Consider the following 23,933-nt stretch of genomic DNA (forward strand, 5'->3'; position numbering starts at 1 on the left):
ATTATTGACTTGTAAACTAGTTAACAGCATTCTTTATTAAAGGTTTGTTTGAAACAGGTATTGGTGAGTACACAAGATATTTGCTGATCTACTACTGCAGAAGCCTGTATTTGGTTGACTGCAGTGTCAGTCATGAATTCTTCCTGTTTTAAGTAGGTGGTCCCTGGCCACAATTATAGTGCTTTTCCACCTGATGGTGCAGCGTGGCTCAGCTCCGCGAATGACCCATAATCAACCATGTCTTTGCCTTTTCTACCACCAAGTGATTTGTGCCATATTTAAGTTTTCCGGCTGAATTTAGTTTCCCTTGTTGCTCAGGTACTATGTGAGCTGAGCAGAGACAAACGGCTAGAGTTAAAAACAAAAAAAAAAAAAAAGGAGTGCAGATCATCAGTTGTCCAAACACAGTCTCATAGACATCCCAATTAATGAGTCTGACTGGAATTGCTTCTATACTGGCAATGACGTGTGCTGCCATTAACAAACTCACTGTGTCTTGTGCTCAAGAGTTCACCCCATGAACATTTTAATAACAAATGAGATGGTTTTGTTTAAATTTTATTTATTTATTTAAACATTTTGAGTAGTCTTTCACTATTTCACCCATCAAGTCACCACCCATTCCAGAGAAACTCCTGATTTCATGGCTGGAGTTATGTGATGAGAAATATATACACACACACACACACACACACACACACACACACACACACACACACACACACACACAGTTGGCGGGATACAGGGTTCACATTTGTTACCAAGGCATGTTGAGCCACACTGTACACTGAAAAAAGGTGCTTTTAGTAACAAAAGGTACTAGACCCTTTAGCAAAAGCTTGAGCTTACTTAAGATGTATTGGTAAATTTATTTTGACATCCAGATGGGTGGCAAATTACAAGAAAAATCTCGGCTCCGTTATGCTGTGGAGGATATTTTACTGGCGTGTCACCGGGGTCAGACAAGGGTGCATCCTCTCCCCTCTCCTCTTCCTTGTTGCCATGGATTATGTCATGTGACAAGCAGGAGCATGCCTTGGGGCCGATATCCACTCGTTCAACCAAAACCACCTGGCCTTTGCCGATGACATCACTCTGCTTGAAGACGAGAAGAAGCTGCAAACGGCGACGACTGACTTGGAAAGAGAAGCAAGCAGAGTTGGCTTCAGGAAAAGCACAGAAAAGGTGAAGATCATGCACGTGAATGCCACGGGTAGAACAAGGAGGATCGTGGTCAGACCGCAGTGACTGGAGGAGGTGGAGAAGTTCACATACTTGGGTAGTGAGATCTCCCAGAATGGGGATGCGGAGGCGGACGTCAAATACCGCATAGGAAAAGCAGCAGCTGTCTTTCGGAGGATGAACAATATCTGGTCCTTTACCTCCATTGTGATAAGGATGGCAAGCTGTGCCGGTGAGACCTGGAAGGCATCAACAAGCATCAACAAGAAGCTCAGCGTCTTCCAGCAGAGGTGCCTATGCCGAACACTTAAGATCTGATATTACGATTATATCAACAATGAAGAGGTGCTCCGAAGAAGTGGTACGTACAAGCTCCACGTCATCGTCACGCGAAGGAGACTCTGGCTGGCCATGTCCTCCGAATGGAGAACCATTGGATCCCCAAGAGCGCAATGACATGGGTACCAATAGAACGTCAACAACGATGCCCCGAAACACTTGAAGAAGAACGTTCATCAGGTGACTGTGAATCATTATGAAGTTCTTCTGACTGTTCGCCTTTGTTCTATGATGACACATTTCTGACAGTGTCCCCATCCACAGAACACAAGGACTCACTGAATGAATTGATGAGTGGGGAAAACAATGTAAATCTCATGCTGTGGCCTTCACAGTCACCGGATATCAGTCCACTTGAACACCTGTGAAACATTTTGGAGTTTATCTGTTGGGAAACATCATTTGAACAGGTCTTTTGTCTTATTTTGTTCTTATTTTTGTTTCTAATATCTAATATTTTCTGTTCCTCTCTGTTCTCAGGTACCTCTTCAGTGGCCTCTAAATATGAGGAGTTGGAGTGTTTGTATGCAGCTGTAGGGAAAGTCATTTATGAGGGTCTTACCAATTATGAGAAGGCCACCAGTGCCAACCCCACTCAGCTGTTTGGTAAGAGGTGTCTCTCAAGACCACTTTAATGTCAGTAGTGTTAATAATTAAAGGTTTTTGTATATTTAGTCTACTTTCACATAGATCTTTGCAAGCATATTACATCCTGTCACAGGAAGTGCTTTTGAAGCCGATTTCTCAAATTCCATAAAGCAGGAGGTTTCTTAATTCCCATAAACACACAATAGGTGATAAAACACTATTGAATTACATCCTATAGTTAGTGGTATTTGATCCAGGCCCAAAATGGCACTGCTGGTCAATAAATACCTCCTGATTCTGCCCTGCTGGAGGCATACAATTGCACATGCACCACTGATATGATGTATGTGTCTCGCCCAGGGTGACTTTTTACATTTGTCTCTGCTCCCCAGAGTCCCAGCCCAAAAAAAGCATTACTCATCCTCTCAACCCCCACCTCAGCTGCTATCTCAGTCAGATTTCTTTAAAATGACCTTGTAATTCAACGAGTGTGAGACACAAGCTGCTTTCAAAGTTGTTAGTGTCCCCACTAAATGGCCCTGCACTGGTGCAATAGAGAGACCCCAAATAGATCATCTAAACTCTCTCTTTCTCTCCCTCTCTTCCTCCTTCTTTCCCTTACAGGAACTCTGATGATCCTGAAGTCAGCCTGCAGCTACAACTCCAGCTACATTGACCGCCTCATCTCCGTCTTCATGCGCTCGCTTCAGAAGATGGTACGAGAGCACCTGAGCCCACAGACCAACCCTGGAGCTACAGAGACCAGCGCAGGTAAGCCACCCAAATCCTCACAGGCTAAATCACTATTGTGAGCTGTTAAAGGACTCCAGATAACCTGCACGATGCTGAATTAATTCTTATTAGCTGCTGTCTCAGAGCTGATGCATTAAGGTGATATAACGTAGCTTGCCAAGGCCAAATTGAACGAAAATGGGCTTTGAGTGCTGGCCTCTTTCTGTCGACACGCCACCTGCAGGTGCTTGTTCCTGATCTTGTGTCACGCACACATGCGACCGTCCTCATTCCTGTGATTAGTTTCCTTCGTGCCTGCTTTGTTCTGATGCCACGACTCTGTATGTTGTGGAGAAACAATTCTTTTCTTTGGCCCGGAGCTGGCTGTAGTATAATTAGATTTTATGAGGGAATAGTCACTATCTGTCACATCTGTTTGGTATGTGTAATTACCATGGCTTACTCCTGTATGCCATTTGCTGTTTGAGTTAGAATCAGCTATACGTATGAGTAAGTGACCGGGCTCAAGTCAGATATGTCATGGTCTTTACCTTAGAGCAGGCGAGCGTATCCTGTGGTGTCTGCATTTGACCACTGGGTGCTGCAGAAGGACCAGTGTAACCATTGCTATTTGGGACCAATAGTTTCTCTGAACTGAGAAACTTCTGCTAGAAAATTCCTCACCTTGTCCAATGGCTTAGCAACTCCAATCCGACTTCTTGGCTCATACATTCCCAAAGTGCTATCTTGGTCATGGATGATGTGCTTCAGGACACACATAAACAGGCTTGTGCACATATGCACACACTTTAGCTGTCACTCATCTTCACTCTGCAGTGTCACCAAGGCAGTTGTGTCAAAGCCCTGTGCACACAGCATGATTCCACACAGAGCTTCAAATCAGCAATCTGCAGCTAGCACAATCCCCATCTCCCCACTGCTACAGCTGATCAGCACTCACACTTAACCGCTCACAAATCAACCAGAAAATGCATTCAGATTCTAGCTTTCCTTAGCTTCAGTTCGCTATGCTAAAATGAAGTCCTTCTGGTGGTGGGTTGTAAAGGGATCTCTTTTTCATCTTTTGACAGTATGGGTCTGGATGATTTTGTCAAGCTGAGAGTGAAATTTGAATTTGAAATGAACCACTGTGTGAAAGAGGGCCATGCCACGACTTGTAAAAGCTTCCTTTGCCAAATATACTCTAGTTGTACAGATAATTACATGATATTTTAACCTCAGATTCCCTCTACTGATATATATTTGTGTGTGTTTGTGTGTCAGTCACGAGTGAGCTGGTCATGCTGAGTCTGGACCTGGTGAAGACAAGGCTGTCTGTGATGAACATGGAAATGAGGAAGAACTTCATTCAGGTCATTCTCACCTCCCTGATCGAGAAATCGCCTGACCCAAAGGTCCTCCGCGCTGTGGTGAAGATTGTGGAGGAATGGGTGAAGAACAATTCTCCCATGGCATCCAACCAGGTAGATATTTTAAAATCCGTACATTTTAGAAATAGAAGTCTGGGTTATATTGCTAATTAGGCGTAAGCATTGAGATGCAAACATGTTAGGCTGTGACCCCATGCTTTAATGATTGTGGGTATGTCGGTGTATTCAGTGCTTCTGTAACGCTCCCATAGCTTTGTTTAGTGGGCAGCATGCCCTGGCTGGATGGCTGTACCCAGGTGTTCTCTCAGTTAGCCTGAGGCAACAGAACTGACACTGAGAGAAAGGAGCTGAGCGACGGTGCTGCGCATAGCCCTCCTGATGGATTTGAGATAAATGGACTGTATCAATCTGTTCACCCTGTGCCTACCTCCTCTTCACTCTTTTTCTGGCTTAGTTTTTTCTTTTTATTCCCTGTACCTGTCTTTCTCATTCATCTCTCTTTCTTTTGGCCCAGATGCCTAATCTCCGAGAGAAGTCCATTCTGCTGGTGAAAATGATGACCTACATTGAGAAGCGGTTTCCTGACGACCTTGAATTAAATGCACAATTTCTGGACCTCGTTAATTACGTCTACAGGTAATTGCACCAATTAATCATGGGTTGTGTGGCTGTGCTGCCCCGTCCATCTATTGCCATAGCGACAAGGCCACAGCTGATTCATGGGGTGCAGGGCCATTTTGGATGGCTGAAGGGCTTGAGCAGGCCTTGGTGTTTAAGAGCTAGGTGGCATGAAGGGGTCCTGGTGCCCATCCTTAGTCAACATTGACACCACTGAAGCCAGTGCCTGTGTTTTCTGCTTTCTGTTTATGTTTGAGCTTCTCAAAGAATATCCCACTCTCTCTCTCTCTCTCTCACACAAATTTTAAATGAAAGTTTTTCAAACATATGAAATTTCTGAGCCCTCCTCTATTCACTGTTGTTCAGGGATGAGAGCCTGTCAGGAAGTGACATCACATCGAAGCTGGAGCCGGCCTTCCTGTCGGGGCTACGCTGTGCTCAGCCGCTAATCAGAGCGAAGTTCTTTGAGGTGTTCGATGCCTCCATGAAGCGACGTGTCTATGAGAGGCTCCTTTACATCTGCTGCTCCCAGAACTGGGAGGCCATGGGCAGTCACTTCTGGATCAAACAGTGCATTGAGGTACAGAGCAAGCACATACACTGAAATACATTTACTTAAAGCAGTGTTTCTTAATCCAGGTCCTGGAGTACCACAGCACTTCACATAGTGGGGATTTTCCCTTCTCAAATTCAGCAATCTGGGTCAGGATGGTTAATTAGCTGATTCGTTGATTCGGGTGAGTTGGGAGCAGGGAAGACACCGAAATATGCAGGGTGGGCAGGGTGGAGATACACTGCTTTGAAGGAATACTCCAGCAGTGGTATATCTAATCTGTATACTGCAACTGTATAGCATGTGAAGTTGCCATGAGAAAACTTAAACAGGCTTTCTCATACTGAGAAATGAACAGACAACACATCAACCTAAAGGCAGTTGTTGATATTTACAAAATACAGCTATATAACTCAGATTCAAAAGTTCTGGTATAAGACCAAAAAAAAAAAAAAAAACTGTGTTTTTGTTTTTTTTTTCATTTTTGAATTAGAGCTATTGTATCATTCCAACATTGAAACAGTATAGTATAAAGGAATTCCAGATACTTTTGGCACCCTCTCAAAAGTTTCCTGGTACCCATTCAAGGTCTGGCACTAAGTTGGTAACTCCTAACCACAAATTCCTTTCTTTCCATATCCTTTCCTTTCCTTTCTGAAGTAATCCCATCTGTAAATGGATGAATTATACAGATTTACTTCATTTGCAAATAGTATTTGTCATGAATTAACCCTGCCCACCCTATATATTTTGGTGTCTTCCCCCAGAAACCCAACCTGAACCTACACAATATTGAGAAATCTGTCCTTTCTCTTTAACTTCAGTTTAATCTTCTGCAAACGGTTTTCAGAGTGTTAAGTGATTGCCATCAATCTCACATCTCTGACTTTGAGGGTAGCGGTGTGGGCTGCAGCTCATACGTAAAAAAAATCCCTCATCTCTGCAACAATCAATGCGACTGCTTGCTGGTGAATTATTAATGTCGCCCTACACACCCTAGTGGCGTGTACTGATTCATCCTGCTGTGCTGGAGCGGAACTACATTCTGGCATTCGTGCCCTCTAGGCCTCTGTCAGTGTAGAAATCTGCAACAGTTGCAGTTGTGTGCAGCAGATCAGAAGTCAACCCTGTGTTGTACTGATATCAATAAGCATGGCCAGGGTGTAGACCTAAATGGGGATTGATTACTCCCCACCCCCAAGAGGGGGGCAACAGTTATAATGGAGGCTGGCATCAAACTCCAGTGACTGAGACCTCTACTCTGTGTTCCTCAGCTGCTGTTGGCTGTGTGCGAGAAGGGCACTATCATAGGCACCAGCTGCCAAGGCTCTATGCTGCCCTCCATCACCAATGTCATCAACCTGGCTGACAGCCACGACCGCGCAGCCTTTGCCATGGCCACTCACATCAAACAGGAGCCACGTGAGAGAGAGAACAGTGAGACCAAAGAAGAGGTTGGTGTAGCATTTTTTGCAGTTCTTTTGATCTGAATATCCCTACTCATCAGTATGCATTTCCTGGTCCCAAAGTTATCAAGACATAGAAACTAATATTACTAAAGTCACTTATTTAAAGTTGCCTCATTAAAATCCATGCCTTGTCCTCGTGTCTAGGATGTGGAGATAGACATTGAGCTGGCACCCGGGGATCAGACCAGCCTGCCGAAGACCAAGGAGCAGGCAGAGCGTGACGCCGGCAACCAGCTGCACATGCTCACAAACCGCCATGACAAGTTCCTGGATTCCCTTCGAGAGGTCAAGGTGAGTGGCCACCTCAACATATGCTACTCAAGTATGCGTGACTCAAGCTGATCTGTGCAGAACACACAATGACACACTTTTTCTTCTATGGAAAATAAGACAGATTTGCTGTATAAAAGGCATCATATAGACTCAAGGTTGCTTCGGGTTAAGCTGTGATTTTTGTTTGTGCTCAAGGGCTGGGGGAGATCAGAGACCTGACACGATTTTCCAGAGGAGCAGATGTCAGAGATGTTTTCATACTTTTAGCATGGATTTATAATGAATCCCAGTTATATCCCTTTGGATCTAAATCTGGAACAGGAGAGCCCACCACCTCTTAGAAAATGAACTGCCTTTTTACCTGCATGATGTAAATAACTGAGCTGAAAGTATGTGTGTTTTTCTTAGACGGGAGCGCTGCTGAATGCTCTCGTACAGCTCTGTCACATCTCCACACCATTGGCTGAGAAGACATGGGTGCAGCTTTTCCCTCGTCTCTGGAAGATCCTGTCAGACCGCCAGCAGCATGTGAGTCCCGCTGTCCTTTCCTCTCAGCTACAGCCTAGCATTAAAAAAAAGCCTTTCAGTACTTAGTTTTGCTAAAAATAGCCCTGTGCCAAATTCTTCATTTGACCTTTAGACCCATTGAAGTGCTTCAGTACTCACGATGCATATCGCAACACTACCTATTCTGCAAGCTAAATGCCCTTATAGTGTCAGAGGTCATGTGTTGTCCTTCACACCAGGCCAATCAGTAGGCTCATGGGAAACAGGCACTCTGACTCTTTGCCCTCTTCAATAGCAGTTACACATGCAGGACATGGTAATGAGGAAGAAATTCATGCATTTATGCAAATATCAGGAATTTAATGGGCCAGATGTCTCAAGCATTAAGATTGTAATTAAATAGCTTTGATTTGTGATAATGGGTGCTATGAATCTTTAAACTGCATTTCCAAAGTATTGAAATGGAGTACTTTATGGCTTTGTTTTGGCTAAGTGGCAAGGAAGAACTGAATTAGCGTACATAATGCAAGATCTGTCATGTGAATATGATTTTCTGATTGTCATTTACATTTTTATTCCACTTGCCATTTTTGATGATAAATATTCATTGAAAAATATTTCCAGGTATGTATTGCCAAGAGAATGATGCTTTTTAAAGCCATTCGATATGCTTGCTCCCAGAGCTGAATAATCTTCTTTTTTAAACCATATTCTATGAATACTGAAAGTGCCCTTGTGCCCCATGGCCCCTTTGCAGGCCCTGTCTGGGGAGATGGGCCCATTCCTGTGCAGCGGCAGTCACCAGGCTCAGCGAGACTGCCAGCCCAGTGCACTCAACTGCTTTGTGGAGGCCATGTCGCAGTGTGTTCCTCCCATCCCCATCAGGCCCTGTGTGCTCAAGTACCTAGGCAAGACACACAATCTGTGGCTCCGCTCCACCCTCATGCTGGAACAGCAGGCCTTCGAGAAAGGCCTCAGTCTTCACATCAAACCCAAACAGAGCACCGAGTTCTATGAGCAGGAGAGCATCACACCCCCTCAGCAGGTAGACTCAGGACTCCGTCCTAATTCTTTTGTCTTGTATTTTAATGATGTGTGGTAGGTTGGAGATCTGCCCAGCTTCACTTAAGGCTTATTCTAAGCAAAGACCTCATAGATACAGATATAAGTCCACTTGCATGTTTGCTGCACTGCATCTTATTCATTTTAATGAAAATGATCTTTACTAGCATCACACAGTGCACAAGTTGAAATTTTACTGACCATATGAAGGCAAACCTTAAACACTTTTGATTGTATTATTTAAGAAATGAAATATGCTTAAAATTACAATAATATTACTTGCAAACGTTGACAGTTTTGCTTGCTAGTGATACAAACGGGCCAACAGATGAACAGCTGATGCATACACTCATAAACCTAAACAGACTTACTCGTATTTATATATTAATATATTAATCTAATCCTACCCATGTCTACAGTTTACTCTTGAGCCAATGTAAGTTTTGATGTAAAAAATTATATGGACGAATAAAATGTTCACATCCCCAAATACAAGCTTGATATGGTTCAGTATTGTTCAATAGCCTGTAAGCATGTGTTTATGTCCCTTAGGAGATCCTGGACTCGCTGGCAGAGCTGTACTCCCTGCTGCAGGAAGAGGACATGTGGGCGGGGCTGTGGCAGAAGCGCTGCAAGTTCCCCGAGACGAGCACAGCCATTGCCTATGAGCAGCATGGCTTCTTTGAGCAGGTAGATGAACACTGTGTACCCTGAGCTTAAACCCCCGACATTTCCTGTTGAATCTGTAAACATTAATTGCCATTTTCTTCCCATCAGGCACAAGAGAGTTATGAGAAAGCCATGGAGAAAGCCCGCAAAGAGCATGAGAGGACCAACACGTCTCCTGCCATCTTCCCTGAGTACCAGCTATGGGAGGATCACTGGATCCGGTAGGTTCCGTAGCCTTTTTAAATCATTTGAAGCTGACCTGTTTTAGCTCTCTGCTGCATAGCCAAACATTCCCTCAGAACTTGGCCCAAGATGACAGGCTCCTCTCCTAAATCCACGCTGGATGTTGTAATCCTTCCAAAACTCAATTTATGGAATTTGGCATACGTTGAGTTACTTTGCTGTGAGGCATGTATTCAGAAATGGTTTAACCATGGGCTGTGTTTGTTTCTCTTCTGCTCCAGCTGCTCTAAGGAACTGAACCAGTGGGAGGCGCTGACTGAATACGGCCAGTCCAAAGGCCACACCAACCCATACCTGGTGCTGGAGTGTGCGTGGAGAGTTTCCAACTGGGCTGCCATGAAGGAGGCACTGGTGCAGGTAAGCCCAGATTAAAATGCAACACCCCCCCAGGCCCTCAGCTGTCTATCATCTCCTACACTTCTCCTTGATTGACTAAAGAGCAGGGATAATACCCCAAATTACACACCCATAATCATTATTAAAAGCTCAGACTGAATATCAGGAGAACACTGATAGGTGGTGTGTGGTAAACAGGAAGCTGTTGTTTACAACCTTTCAGAAATTTAGCCTCCCTGTTGGTGGTTAATTTATGACCCTGTCTTTTAAAGTCAGGAGGAAAAAGGACATGATGCCACTTGACACATTATAAATACTCTTGCTCCTGTTCAAGGAGACTGGGAATGAATCCACTGAGGTTTCTGTTCTAAGGTGACACCTAATTAAATTGTCCGGCACTGTCGGCCCACTTCTCTGCCTTCTCCCTTCATTCGCTATGCATCTACTAGTTACGGATACATGCACGAATAATTGCGCAAACATCTGCTGGGAAGAGATTTGTTTGCGCTGTGCCAGGGTGCAGTGTGCCGTAGTAGCTTTTGCTCTCAGGAAGTTGGAATATTCCAGCTTTCAATTAAAGCATAGACGATATTGCAAATGCTGCTGTAGGGATATTCATCAAAATGTTGAGCGGGGTAAATGTGCTGTGACCCACAGCTGTAATTCTCCCCACTCCCATCAACATGCTGCACAGCTGAATGTCAGCAACTTTTTGTTCTCTTGTTTTCCCTGACGTAGTTAATAATCTGTTTTGTAACATTTAACATTGACCAACATCTTGGTTAAATAACTTGGATAATACTGCTATACCAATGCAGTGCCTCATGTCAGGATGTGAAATTGTTCATATAAAGTGAACGTCACAAATTCTTATTCTAATTCTTATACTTTTGCTTTGAGCAATTTTAATACGCAGCAGAAATATACAGTTGATTAAGATATTGCAAAAACACATTTACATTTTTACATTTACATCATTATCAGTATAAGAAAAAATTAAGGTGTACCACCCAGGCCTAATGAGTACTGAATTAGAGTGAGTGTGTTAGGGTGCCTGGAAAAATGTTAATACTTACTTCATAATTTTTACGTTTATGTTTAAGTCTCCATGTTTTGCATTTAGCCACCAAACATAAGTTTATTAAAAGAGGTTTCCTCAACCTTTTGGATCCAGTGTCACTTGATGTGGGAAATATTCACATATTTCTAAAATCAGGTGTCAAAGTTCTGATTAACCAAAAAATTACATGTAATTATTGGTGTTGTCTTTGTGAATTCCAAATGACATTTTATTGAATGTGTTGTGCACTATGTAGGTTCCACCGTGCCATTACATTATACCCTATGTAGTGAGGATATGTAATTAATCAGAAGCCATTTGGGATTTGCCCTATGTTCTGGAGGCAGTAAACTGAAATCTTTTAAATAATTAAAATCCGATTGGAATTTTAAGGGAACTTGACTGTGTGTGTGTGTGTGTGTGTGTGTGTGTCTCAGGTGGAACTGAGCTGTCCTAAGGAGATGGCATGGAAAGTGAACATGCACCGTGGGTACTTGGCCATCTGTCACCCAGAGGAGCAGCAACTCAACTTTATTGAGCGCTTGGTGGAGATGGCCAGCAGCCTGGCTATCAGAGAGTGGCGGAGACTGCCTCACATCGTTTCTCATGTCCACACCCCACTGCTGCAGGTCAGGAACCTCTCACACACTTACCAGCTAGCAGGCGATCTCAGTCCACAGTATACTTAGTGGTTATTGTTGTCTATGTTGCACAAATTAACATACAAACGAGGTACATGCATCGCCCTGGCAAAATAGCCATACTTCACAATCAGTTCAGAAGAATAATGTCTCAAACTCAGTTAAGAAGACCATGAAGTAACATGAAATCTGTTCTTGCATCATATTGCTTGCTCTAAGTATAAAATGCATGATCACTCATGATAACACCTGCTTTGCCCGTGTCCTGTATGTAATTTCCTTCCTTCCCTTTTGCACATTTATTCGCTAAATGTTTGTTTTCTGAGTAATACCGTAGGTCTCCTGTGGTTATGGCTTCTAAAGTCATTAGGAATGACCGTGTGTGTTGACTGGACTATTGAGTCTCTGAAGAGGTATTAATATTCAATGTGTGTTACAGCTTCTTGAGTGACACATGCATAATCAGACCATGCACACAATAGGGAAGGTGATGTGTGGCTGTAGATTACTTCTGCCATGCTAGGTGTTTTCTGTAGCTGCACAAAGCTAGCAGTACTGTCACTGGGTGGAGCTCGTAAAACAGATCAATGATTGTGCAGTCTGCACACTGTAATGTAATTAAAAAATAGGACAATTGTTACTTTTAAAACTGTGTAAGGTTCTGTTTTTGGTGAATTTGTACAGTTTCAGAAATTAAAATATAAGAAAATATGTAAATGTAGGCTAATATGATGGCATTAATGTCCCATAAAGTGGTTTTATAATGGATTTTGGTGACTAATATTTGTGCCATAGCCTGGAAATAATGTGCATCATTCCATGGAATTGATGTTATGTGGCTCCTCTGCGTTTCTGTGAGTTTAGGGTGATGGGTGAAATAATGCCTTGGTCTTTGCCAGCAGATGATTGTCTCTCTGCTCGGGTCAGTTTACTGTGGGAGTTTTCAAGAAATTTTGTTTACTCTTGTTGCTGCTATAGTGACTCATAGGTACCACAGAGGGGGGGAAAAACACCTCCCTCATCCAATAAAAGCGATTAAAAGTGATGGGGCAGGCAGGCACGCAGGCATTGAGGGCATGCGTGAGAGAGAGAGAGTAAAGCAGTAAGTTTAAAATGGCAGTAATTACTTTCCCCCCCTCATCAGATAGCGTTTGATTAAATACCTGTGAGAAAATTACATTTACATGATGAATGGGCAGTTGGAATGAAGAGTATAATGTGGCATCAGCTGATATTAACTGATAATTGTGAAAAATATTGTATTTCCCCATTTATTTTGTTTCGAGAGCTTTGATTTGCTCCACAGAAATTGTCATTTCAAGCACATTCAACCTTCGTACGTGTAAGAATTTGGTTCCTTCTTGTTTCTCTCTGTCTGTGTAATCTGTGTACTCACAATGAGTGGTCATGTTATAAATCACCATTCTACTTGTCGTTCTATGAGTAATCATAGAACAATACATCATATAGGCCTAATAATCATAAAGTTTATAAATATGTGTGTATAAGGGTTGGCATTACATTTACTGATTCTATTCCTCTATAGCATGATGTGTTAAAATCAGTTACACATAAGTATGTAGTGAGAAATAGATTACATTTCTAAGTCAAATCATTTTGCAAGTCCATTTTCTGTTCATATTTCTTGTATTTTCTCTGATGGGATGATTATACAAAGGCAGGAGCACATTGGGCGGCTTACAGTCTCTCTCTTGTCTTTTGGGATAAATGGGTTAGAAGATACTTTGATCCACCCTTTTTGCCCAGCCACCTCAGGCGTCATTTCACTCTATTTTTTTGTCTTCTCCAATAAGAATCATAAGCCTGCAATACAGCTGCAGTAATGGGTTTGAGATTGCTGTGTGCAGGAGAGTGCAAGGTGCCTGCCAGGGGTTTGGATAGGCAGAACTAAAAGATTCATTTACTAATGTAATCGGTGAGGTATTTTTGATTTTGGAATCTTGATGGTGAGACTAATCAGAGGCAACTGATTTGTGAAATTTTTTGAGGAATGGGATGTTCTGTGTCCACAGTTAAAGTTTCATATGTTCAACCTTCTGTCTCTTTCACACAGGCTGCCCAACAGATTATTGAGCTGCAGGAGGCTGCTCAGATCAACGTGGGTCTCCAGCCAGCCAACCTGGGCCGCAACACCAGCCTGCATGACATGAAGACTGTAGTGAAGACGTGGAGGAACCGGCTCCCTATTGTATCTGATGACCTGTCACACTGGAGCAGCATCTTCATGTGGCGCCAACACCACTACCAAGGTAAAGTGGGATATATGGCCTGCTGTGCCCCACTGGATTTTGCCTGCACAGAGGTCATTAGGTAATGCACAGTGTGCTGCTGTAGGTTAAAAAGTAATCAAGAAGGGTTCAGTTTGCTTTTCTGACACATCACTGTAATTTGTAAAAGTGTTTATGGCTTTAGAGGGGAGTTGTCTGCTAACTTGTTAAATATCTGTGCAGCCATTGTGTCAGCTTATGAGAGTAACACACAGCACGATCCCAACACCAACAATGCCATGCTGGGTGTGCACGCGTCAGCTTCTGCCATCATCCAGTATGGCAAGATCGCTCGCAAGCAGGGGCTGGTCAACGTTGCATTGGACATCCTGAGCCGCATCCACACCATCCCCACCGTGCCGATTGTTGACTGCTTTCAGAAAATCCGGCAGCAAGTGAAATGCTATCTGCAGCTGGCAGGAGTGATGGGCAAGAACGAGTGTATGCAGGTGAGCGAGACACTCACTGTTGTCAATAGTAGTGCTGTTTAGTCAGGCTTTGAAAAAAAATTATAAATACACTAGAATCCTTATTATTACTTAGTAATTTTAAAACTTGTATTCTAGCTGATAACATTTTATAACAGAAGTATAACATTTTCCATTTTAGTCTGAATGGTAAGAAATAGACAGTTGATTGACTCTGACTAATTAATTGGTAAAACTGCTTATTCATGCTTATTGGTAAACCTGCATATTTAACTACTCGTGCATCGAATACTACTCACCCATACCTCTTCAATAAATCAGGCCATTTTTGTTCAACATGGAATTACAGAATCCCTGTTCCACTTCTTTACACCTCTCTTTTATTGGGTCTGTTCTTCCCTTGCACATTTGCTTTTAACAAGGCCTTTAGTCCAAATAATTCTGCTCTCCATTACTTTGAGAAGGACTTGCGTTGCTCTGCTGTCAGTCACGAGCAGTGTAAGGAATGGCCTCAGCATCCTCTTAAGCCTGATTAATAGGGCTGCTCCACTCTCCTTCCTTTCATCATTACTCTGCCTCAGTCTCAGCCTCTGCCTGATGCCAGCTGATGGCACCTGCAGTGTTCTTAGGAGTAGCTCCTGACTTTTCTAGTACTTAGAATCCACTTCTGAGAACACTGCAGGTACCATTATCTGAGATCTTTCCATCATTTTGGACTGTTGCTATTAGTTTGGATTTTTTTTTTTAAAGGGAAACTTTCATCAGACTTCAGGGGAATTGATTGGGAGCAGAATGATTCTTTCATGATTTATTTATTTATTTATTTTTTATAGTTCGCTGTCTGTTTGGTTTCTTCTTTCTTCCTTGCCGTTATCCAGCGTTTTCATTCAAATCAAGAACTTAGGGTTCTGCCGTTTTTTCTTTTTGTGTAATTTGTACCTTGATTTGCCCGATGTTTGCATAGTCTGTTTACTTGTAGTATCTCCTTTAAAGGCATTTTGGGGAAAAAAAAAAAGCAAACACTGAAACCATGTATTTTTGAAGAAGTAAAGCATCTCGTTTGTTTATTATGCCCGCCGTTGTATTGCATGTGCACCTTCTCAATCACTGCTGATGGCTCATTATGGATGTGACAGTATTGCAGGCTTAAATAGATTAGGTCCTACAGACACTAAATGTACAGGGTGTAATCAATGATGCAGAACAACAGTCTTGGCTACAAAGAAATCAGCCCCAGCCATTACTGTATACATATGTTTTCTAATCACCAAAATGCCATCTTTTAATAGCAAATAAGACAATGTGGATGGTGAATAATTTTTACAATATTGTGAAATCACATGAACTCCTTTTGTTTGTCATATTAGGGGCTTGAGGTGATTGAGTCTACCAATCTCAAGTATTTCACCAAGGAGATGACCGCGGAGTTCTACGCACTCAAGGGCATGTTCTTAGCCCAGATCAATAAGTAAGTGTGGATTCCCGTCTTTGAAGTTCCTCTGTCCTTGTCTGGTTGTCTCTCTTCTTTTCTTTGTAGCATTATCGAGCCTTTTTTCTCCTTTACTTCTCATCACGTTTAATGCTGGTTTAAAGTGACATTAAAGAAATGGGATGATGGTCTGCGAGACAGCTTTGACCATTTAGAGCGCAGACTTTTTTAAATGAACATTCTCAGAGAAGAGTCATTACGGAGAAGATGGATAAACAGCTGTGTGTTTCTACTTTCCCCGCTAATGATCACTCCTAAAGCATTAGGCCAATAATGAGGTCAAGGCAATCGTTAGCAGCCAATATGAGTGGATGATGACTAATTAACCTCACATCCTGCATTCACGAATGGAGATAATGGCTATGGGCGCTCGTACAATGATTGACGCGACTGGTCAGAGTCGTATTGAGTGACATTTTCTGTTTTTGCTCACTGTTGAATCCTCAGTTTGGAGGTTCTCAAGATTTACGTTGAAATATTTGAATGTGAGACTAATTTAGAAGCAGTCTCATTTTGAGAAAGTCTGTAGGCACTGCCAAGCCTATTCTTGCTTTCCATTCCATCTTTTAGTACAGGGGATCAAAATCCACCAAACGCTTTTTGAAAAAATAAAAATTAAAAAAAATATATATATATTTGAACTGTGTTTTATACGGCGCCCCGCACACGACATGCGTGTAAAAAAACAAAAACAAAAAAACAATAATATATCGTGGCCGCGAATTAAGAATTCTTTCCCAAGACTTATTAATACTTGAGCACATTTTATTAATTTGTTCCCTCGTTTTAGGCAGATCATGGCCATGTTTTATTAATTAGTTCCCTTGTTTTATTTAAATCATGGCCACGTTTTATTAATTCGTTCCCTCGAATGTGTTTACCTAAAATGAGGGAACGAATTAGTAAAACATGGCCATGATTTACACAAAATGAGGGAATGGATTAATAAAACGTGGCAACGATATATTGTTTGTTTTTTTTTAACTCGTATGTCATGTGCTCTGCAGAGAGGATAACACAATTGCTTTGTATACCCTACATAGTCATTTTAAATCATTTGATACTCAACCACAGAAAAAATGTGGCAGAAAAATAGCTGAATATAACATGGTAAGTTTACATCACAAGTGAGAATTAAAAGTAATCCACCATAAAACTACTCTTATGAATAAAGAAAAAAAAACACTGCTACTCATTGCACATTTCTTCAGACAGTCATGGTCATTTCATTTAAAACTGAAATGTCTCTTCTTTCCTTTTAACATTTTCATTCTTCAGTGTTTTTCCAATACTTCACTGCTTAAAAATGATATCTTAGCATATAAACTATCTTGAATATAGGCAAATTTCTCTAATACCTCTTGTTATTTTAATTATGATTATCATAATTACAGCAGCAAACGTAAGATTATTCAGACTGTTGATGATTAACACATTTCAAGCCTTAAATTTTCTTGGCAGATAATTTTGCTTCTTTCTAGAAATAAATGCTTAAAATTAAAAAAGAATGTATATGCCAGTAGAACAAGACTATTTCAAGCTTGAAATTAGTAAACATGTTCTAGAAAGAGGTTTAAAATTGTGTATTTTGTTTCTTGTAATAGGAAATACTAGATGCACTGATCAGCCATAACAATTTAAAAAAAAAACAAAAAAAAAAACACACCTGCCCAATATCGTCTAGGTTCTCCTTGTGCCTCCAAAACAGCTCTGACCCATCGAGGCATGGACTCCACATGACCTCTGAAGGTGTGCTGTGGTATCTGGCACCAAGACGTTAGCAGAAGATCCTTTAAGTCTTATAAGTTGCAAGGTGGATCCTCCATGGATCGGACATGTATGTCCAGAACATCCCACAGATGCTCGATCTGATTGAGCTCTGGAGAATTTGGAGGTTCTAGTCAACACTTTGAACTCTTTGTCATGTTCCTCAAACTATTCCTGAACAATTTTTGCAGTGTGGTGGGGCGCATTATCTTGCCAAAAGAGGCCACTGCCATTAGGGAATACCATTGCCATGAAGGGTTGTACTTGTTCTACAACAATGTTTAAGTAGGTGGTACGTGTCAAAGTAACATCGACATGAGTGCCAGGACCCAAGGTTACCCAGCAGAACATAGTACGAGGCAGTGCAATGCTCTTGACAAGGACAGTATTCAATACTTCACCCTATTTTACAGATTCTACATAATTTTTATGTAACTGGACAAAGTGGTGTTGAAAGTTTTGGGGCTAGAGTAAACTTTGTTGGGGCCATTGTTTGGTTTCCCTGGTTCTAGCACATCACTTTTAATCTTCTCTGCAATACTGAAGTTCAGTGGGTTTCATGCCCACATTTGCCCTCACCACTTGTGACAATGCCCTTCAGGGTGATGGTGACTCTGGAGGGCACTGCTGAATCGCAACGCCTTATTAAATACAAAGCGCAGAATAATTAACTCAGTAGCAATTTGTAAAATCTCTGGGATCAGCAAAACTTTCCCTAGCCTCAGCAGTGCTTAATGTAATCATTGCATGTTCACTCTCTGCAAATATTAACAGGGGATTTGATAAAGAAATGGTGCTGTCAGAGGGAGGCTTTAAACACTTGACTGGGCAAAGGAATAGCCACACACTCTGTACCCAGCTCAGAGTGTGTGTGTGTGTGTGTGTGTGTGTGTGTGTGTGTGTGTGTGTGTGTGTGTGTGTGTGTGTGTGTGTGTGTGTTGATGCACATGGTGAATGTCCAAAACGAAGTGAATGCTTCAGTGGATGTGGGCTCCCCTGGTTCCCATCGCAATCAAGCTCAATCCTGTTGCATGCCACATGCTCGTTATACGTTCTTCTTATAAGTGGTTGCCCTGGGAAACATTTCACATTGGTCCATACTTGGAGACGTGTGTGGGATGGTGGTAATGGCTGAGGCTTTAAGCCATGCTACTAAGTCCCTCTCAGCTGTTTTTAGTCCCTTATAAAGTCGTTTCATGAGCTCATGTGCTGGTCTGTTCTAAAAGCAGCACATAACCAACTTGAGGAAAGCATAATCACTGAGGAAAGGCTCGCAAAGGTGCAGAGTGGCTGATGAAAGAAAATATTGGACTCTGTCAGCTAATATTAGTGAGATGCAAGTTGCCTTGGCAGGATTTACCAAGCACAAGTTTCCTAATACACTGAAATCATATTTATTTTATAGACCTGCATGTTCATGTAATATTGAATTTATTGCCACATATCTGCAATCCTTGCTCTTTTTGCTATAACTGTGTATCAGATTGTTTTCCATTTTCCCCAATGAGTCATTAACCCATTTGTATTGATTCTTTATCACTTCTGTATGGGGAATCTTTGTATATGCAAAGATGTCCATCACATGGGCTCACTGGAAAGTATTTTAATCTTCATCAGTCAATCTGTAGAGAAGTTGATTTATTCCCCTGCTCTCAATTTCTGCAGATCTGAAGAAGCCAATAAAGCCTTTTCAGCAGCTGTGCAGATGCACGATGTGCTAGTGAAGGCTTGGGCCATGTGGGGCGATTACCTGGAGAACATCTTTGTGAAAGACCGTCAGTTACACCTGGGTGTGTCGGCGATCACATGCTACCTCCACGCTTGCCGCCATCAGAACGAGAGCAAGTCGCGCAAGTACCTAGCCAAGGTAAGATCTCCTGCCTTACAGCAGCCTTCGCTGTCCTCTGCTAGACTGGCCTAAATGAGGGTTGTAGGAGATAAGTATATTCCATTAAAGACATCTTATAGCTAGCTAATGTTCTAGTGCAGACTGCTGAACAGAATCACAAGGAGGTTCTCTGATTGCCTGTTTCTGTTGGTCTTCTGTTACATGGATAAATGCTCATTCTCAATTTAAACGCCTGGAGCTGCACACTGAGAAACCCTTTAACAATTACTGCCACCCCCGCAGGCCCTGGCTGGATCCCCCACCACCATCTTAGAGGTTAAGAGCTTAATTCCACCCCTGTCAGTCCAATCTAAGCAGCTCTGTTCAGCCTGGACCCCCCACCTCCCCACCCCTACCTTCCCTTCACCACAGAGATGCCTGCTTCAGTCGATCAATAAACACTGTGTGATCTGCTAGCAGCAGGTCAGGAGGAGAAAGGCCACATTCCCCTTTATATAAGCAGCATTCCTTTTTCCGTCACTCTCAAACCTCTCACTTATAGTGACCAGCAGCTATAAGGTCTTTTTACCTCAGCAGGTATTGTAGCAATGATCTGATAAATTAATTTATGGTATTCTTGTGACTTGTGTTACCATTTTGCTGCTTCACGCAAGTAATCAATACCTTGATGGTGGTAGGGTACCTTGTGGTACCTTGTCGTCAGTATTGAATCAAAATTTTTGTTTAGGTGAAAGGGGAACAAACTTCTGTTACAAATACAAATGCCTTAGTATGCTGGAATTACTGTTATAGGTACTTTCCATCAGATTTCTCCACTCAGTTTTGTCATGGACATTTTGTGAAACTCAAAGAACAAGGGATACATCAGCCCTATCAGCTCCCCTAACTCCATCTCTTTCCTGAATTTTTGTAAACAAAAGCAGCCCTTTATGAAATTAATCCAGTAGCATTAGAGGTGGCAGTCAGATATAGACCAAGGATAATGTGTGCAATTATATTATTAGAGCTGATGTTTGGTTTTGTATGAACATTGCACACATGGTGCTGTGCTCTCGGGTGCACTCTCACTCCAGTTGCTTGTGGGTATTTATTTTTCCGGTGGGCTGACACCGGGAGGGCATTTGATTATGTAGGGAGTACTACCATCCAATTGTGTACTACACAGAGCCCTGGTGCAGTTTAGAGATGATAAATGAGAATAGATGGCCACTGATTATCAGTAATTACCCACAAGCTGTGTGGCCTTGGTGGCCCATCGTGGGGTTAATGTCTCCATCAGTGCCTCCAGGGATTGAGCCTCACCTGCCATCACACCCCCACCCGCCCGCTGCCCCCCCGAACCCCCGCCCCCAGCCGCCACTTCCAGAAGCTTCTAACAAGCAAGCGGAGTGTGATGGCAATGATATGATTTCACAAACCATTAAGCCTGTTTTGTACGGCTGAGCGGGTGTTAAATTCACACGAGTGAGGATTGCTCATTTGGATCGTGATATGGACAAGATCAGACCAGTGTTGTGTAGATGAGTCTGATTCACTGAGATGTGTGGACATGTAAATTACTTTTCATTAGACAGACAGCTGGTTCCTCACTTAGAATGTCATCAGACACTTGTGTCGCCTAGATTTCAGGATTGTTTTTATTGTTATTTCATGTTTCAGGATATGATGTTATCAACAATGAACCTTTTTTCAGGTATTGTGGCTGCTGAGTTTTGATGATAAGAACACACTGGCAGATGCTGTGGATAAGTATTGCATTGGAGTGCCGCCAATCCAGTGGCTCGCTTGGATCCCTCAACTCCTCACCTGCCTGGTGGGCTCTGAAGGCAAACCTCTTCTCAACCTCATCAGCCAGGTGTGTGCCTCAATTATCCTGCTCTTTATTACAGTGCTGATGTGGCCCACGGTGCATTTGTATTATTTGTTGGCAGACACAGGCAAGAGCTTGGCATGATCGCTTGTCATGTTCAATAAAACTGAACAAGAGATGTATACTGGTGTGTTGTCTCATTCGTAGATGTTAAGACTCAGGAGTATTGTCTACCCCTGTGAACCTGCACATCAGTAAACTAATCAGAATCAGTCCCTTTTGTTCTTGGCATGCTGTAAATTTAGTTTATCAATTTTATTTTACTGCCTTCCCTCCACCTCTTTAATTATTTATGCAGAACATTATTGTTGAGTTAATATCAAACACCCCGGACATGCAGGAACAAAGCAAATTAAATGAAGGCCTAATTTCCCTTGCTTGATGGAGTTTTATTTGTGAACCTTTCAAAACCACCTCCACTTCAAAGAGCAGGCAGCAGCACCAGGGGCCTTTCGGACTGCAGCAGAGCGAGCGATCTGAACTTTTAACTTAAACCTGAACCTCCCTCTCTCTCTGTTCCCTCCTCTCTTTAGATGTTTAGAATGCAGCTGGGCCTCTCTTCTTTCTTGTATGCATATACAAGCGCAATGCCTCTTAATCTGCCAATTTCACCCCAAATGATCCCCTGCATTCAAGATGCTTTGCTGAGAGATTAAGGCCACTTAAACCAATAATCACCAAGTGAAATAGAGATGTTCGCATACTGCAGTCTCAGTTAACAGAGTTGTTGAGGCTAGTCCAGCCATGCAGCGTTCTCGGTGCTGGAGGACATTTTGAGTTTGATCTTAAGAGCTGTCACTGCCTGGTGCTGATTGAAGGGTGAACGCAGAAGCTCTCCGCATTGTGAAGTGAAGTCTCCAGTGAATGGAGTACCTTAATCTCAGGTGCTGAATTATTTAGCCTCACTTCAGTTGGCGGGACGTTTTTAAAACTTTTGCTGAAAAATTGATGAAGGTGAGCTATGAAGTATTCACAGATGAAACAGAACCAAAGGGAACCCAACACCTTGCTGTACACTCGCATAGAGAATACACATTTTATAATATAACAAGCAGTGTCTCCGATTATTGGGGTGTTCTTTTCTCGTTCTTCCTTTTTAATTTTTAATGCACTACTTACCAAGCTCTTAAAGGCAGGTCTTCTCTGTACTTATTGGTTATTTTCATATGAAGGCCATTCCAGGCACTGAGGTGTCTTTTTACACCTAGCTAGCACTCACCCTGCGGTCTGCTTCGTTGCGGATCCGGTGTCCACTCTAATGGCTGTTTGTCCAGGAGAGACATGAGGAGTAGAGGGGCTGCTGGAGGAGAAGAACTCCTCCCGTTAGCTACAGTCTCACCCTAACAGACCAGCCAACATTCATACAGTGTTCATGCACCAGCATACTGTCTGCCAGGTATTGATGCCGTATGAGCTGAGGTTCCCTGAAGGTGCTTTGAAGCAGCACAAAGATAACGTGTGTGTGACCTGGGGAGGCTTTTTTTTTTTACGCCTGTAGTTAGAGCTGGGAATAAGGTGTGCCCACAAGCAAGTGGAAAATGCTGATCATCATCAAGGTGTGAAGTAAAATTGTTTCCTGACCTTGAGCTCTGATTACACACAGATATTGTTCTTAGCGTCTTTAGTGTAAATGGCTGAGTAGGGTTTTGATGAATAGGCTTTGCTCTCCAAGCTCTCTTTGAGGCTGTTCAAGGGCACTGCAGATCTCAAAGGGAGAGGGCCTGTCCAGACATGACGAGCTTTTACAAAATGTCATATTGAGCCATGGTTTTAATCTGCCCTTGATGTTTGTCCATTTTTATTGCTTCTCCTCACTGCGGATTCATTTTCAAAATCCCATGCTATCGCACAGCAGTTTGAAGACATGTCACCGACGTGCTACTCCAGCACCGGCCCTGCAGGGACCATCTTAAGTGTAATCTGTGCCTGTGTCTTTCAGGTGGGACGTGTCTACCCTCAGGCTGTGTACTTTCCCATCCGAACTCTGTATCTGACACTGAAGATCGAGCAGCGGGAGCGCTACAAGAGTGGTAAGTTAGACTTCTCCTGTTTCTTGCATTTATAATAACAATATGACATGATAAATGTATACACTTTGTATTATTACTGCAGTATTATGTATGCTCATAGTAGTTAGATGGAAAGTGAAGGTTCCCAGTAAAATAGTCTTTTGGTACCTGCATTCATAATAACTGTCTGAGACCTTTCAATTTACACTATATTAGATCTTCTTTAAAAATATACTATTACTGCAGCATCATGAATGTTTACAGTAGTTTGTGTGTATGCTATTACTGATTTTGTGCTTGCTTGTTCATGTCTCCTTAGACTCTGGGCAGCAGCAGCCGAGCTCAGTGGGAGCTCAGAGCCACTCTGCATCAGATCCAGGCCCCATCCGGGCCACGGCACCCATGTGGCGCTGCAGCCGCATCATGCACATGCAGCGAGAGCTGCACCCCACACTCCTCTCATCTCTGGAGGGCATTGTGGACCAGATGGTGTGGTTCCGAGAGAATTGGCATGAGGAGGTAGGCTACACCACCAACTGTGCAATGCGTTTGGTCCCAAGAGAGCTTGAT

General features: G+C 42.6%; 1 protein-coding gene across 4 annotated transcripts in view; it reads left to right on the forward strand.

Moving 5' to 3' along the window:
- Positions 1 to 23,933, forward strand: part of trrap (transformation/transcription domain-associated protein) — a 69,679-nt gene that overhangs the window by 33,695 nt on the left and 12,051 nt on the right. For all 4 annotated transcript variants that reach the window (XM_053238656.1, XM_053238655.1, XM_034309041.2 and 1 more), the window contains 20 exons: positions 2,002 to 2,127; positions 2,734 to 2,880; positions 4,126 to 4,325; positions 4,747 to 4,868; positions 5,217 to 5,430; positions 6,678 to 6,857; positions 7,017 to 7,163; positions 7,554 to 7,673; positions 8,410 to 8,697; positions 9,267 to 9,404; positions 9,492 to 9,604; positions 9,848 to 9,983; positions 11,460 to 11,651; positions 13,738 to 13,933; positions 14,135 to 14,400; positions 15,747 to 15,847; positions 19,301 to 19,502; positions 21,178 to 21,339; positions 23,294 to 23,384; positions 23,683 to 23,882. In XM_053238656.1, the coding sequence (XP_053094631.1) occupies positions 2,002 to 2,127; positions 2,734 to 2,880; positions 4,126 to 4,325; positions 4,747 to 4,868; positions 5,217 to 5,430; positions 6,678 to 6,857; positions 7,017 to 7,163; positions 7,554 to 7,673; positions 8,410 to 8,697; positions 9,267 to 9,404; positions 9,492 to 9,604; positions 9,848 to 9,983; positions 11,460 to 11,651; positions 13,738 to 13,933; positions 14,135 to 14,400; positions 15,747 to 15,847; positions 19,301 to 19,502; positions 21,178 to 21,339; positions 23,294 to 23,384; positions 23,683 to 23,882 (3,341 nt within the window). The remainder of the gene's footprint in view (positions 1 to 2,001; positions 2,128 to 2,733; positions 2,881 to 4,125; positions 4,326 to 4,746; positions 4,869 to 5,216; positions 5,431 to 6,677; positions 6,858 to 7,016; positions 7,164 to 7,553; positions 7,674 to 8,409; positions 8,698 to 9,266; positions 9,405 to 9,491; positions 9,605 to 9,847; positions 9,984 to 11,459; positions 11,652 to 13,737; positions 13,934 to 14,134; positions 14,401 to 15,746; positions 15,848 to 19,300; positions 19,503 to 21,177; positions 21,340 to 23,293; positions 23,385 to 23,682; positions 23,883 to 23,933) is intronic.

This window comes from Pangasianodon hypophthalmus, chromosome 12 (assembly GCF_027358585.1).
Source record: "Pangasianodon hypophthalmus isolate fPanHyp1 chromosome 12, fPanHyp1.pri, whole genome shotgun sequence".
In the NCBI taxonomy this organism is placed as follows: Eukaryota; Metazoa; Chordata; class Actinopteri; order Siluriformes; family Pangasiidae; genus Pangasianodon; species Pangasianodon hypophthalmus.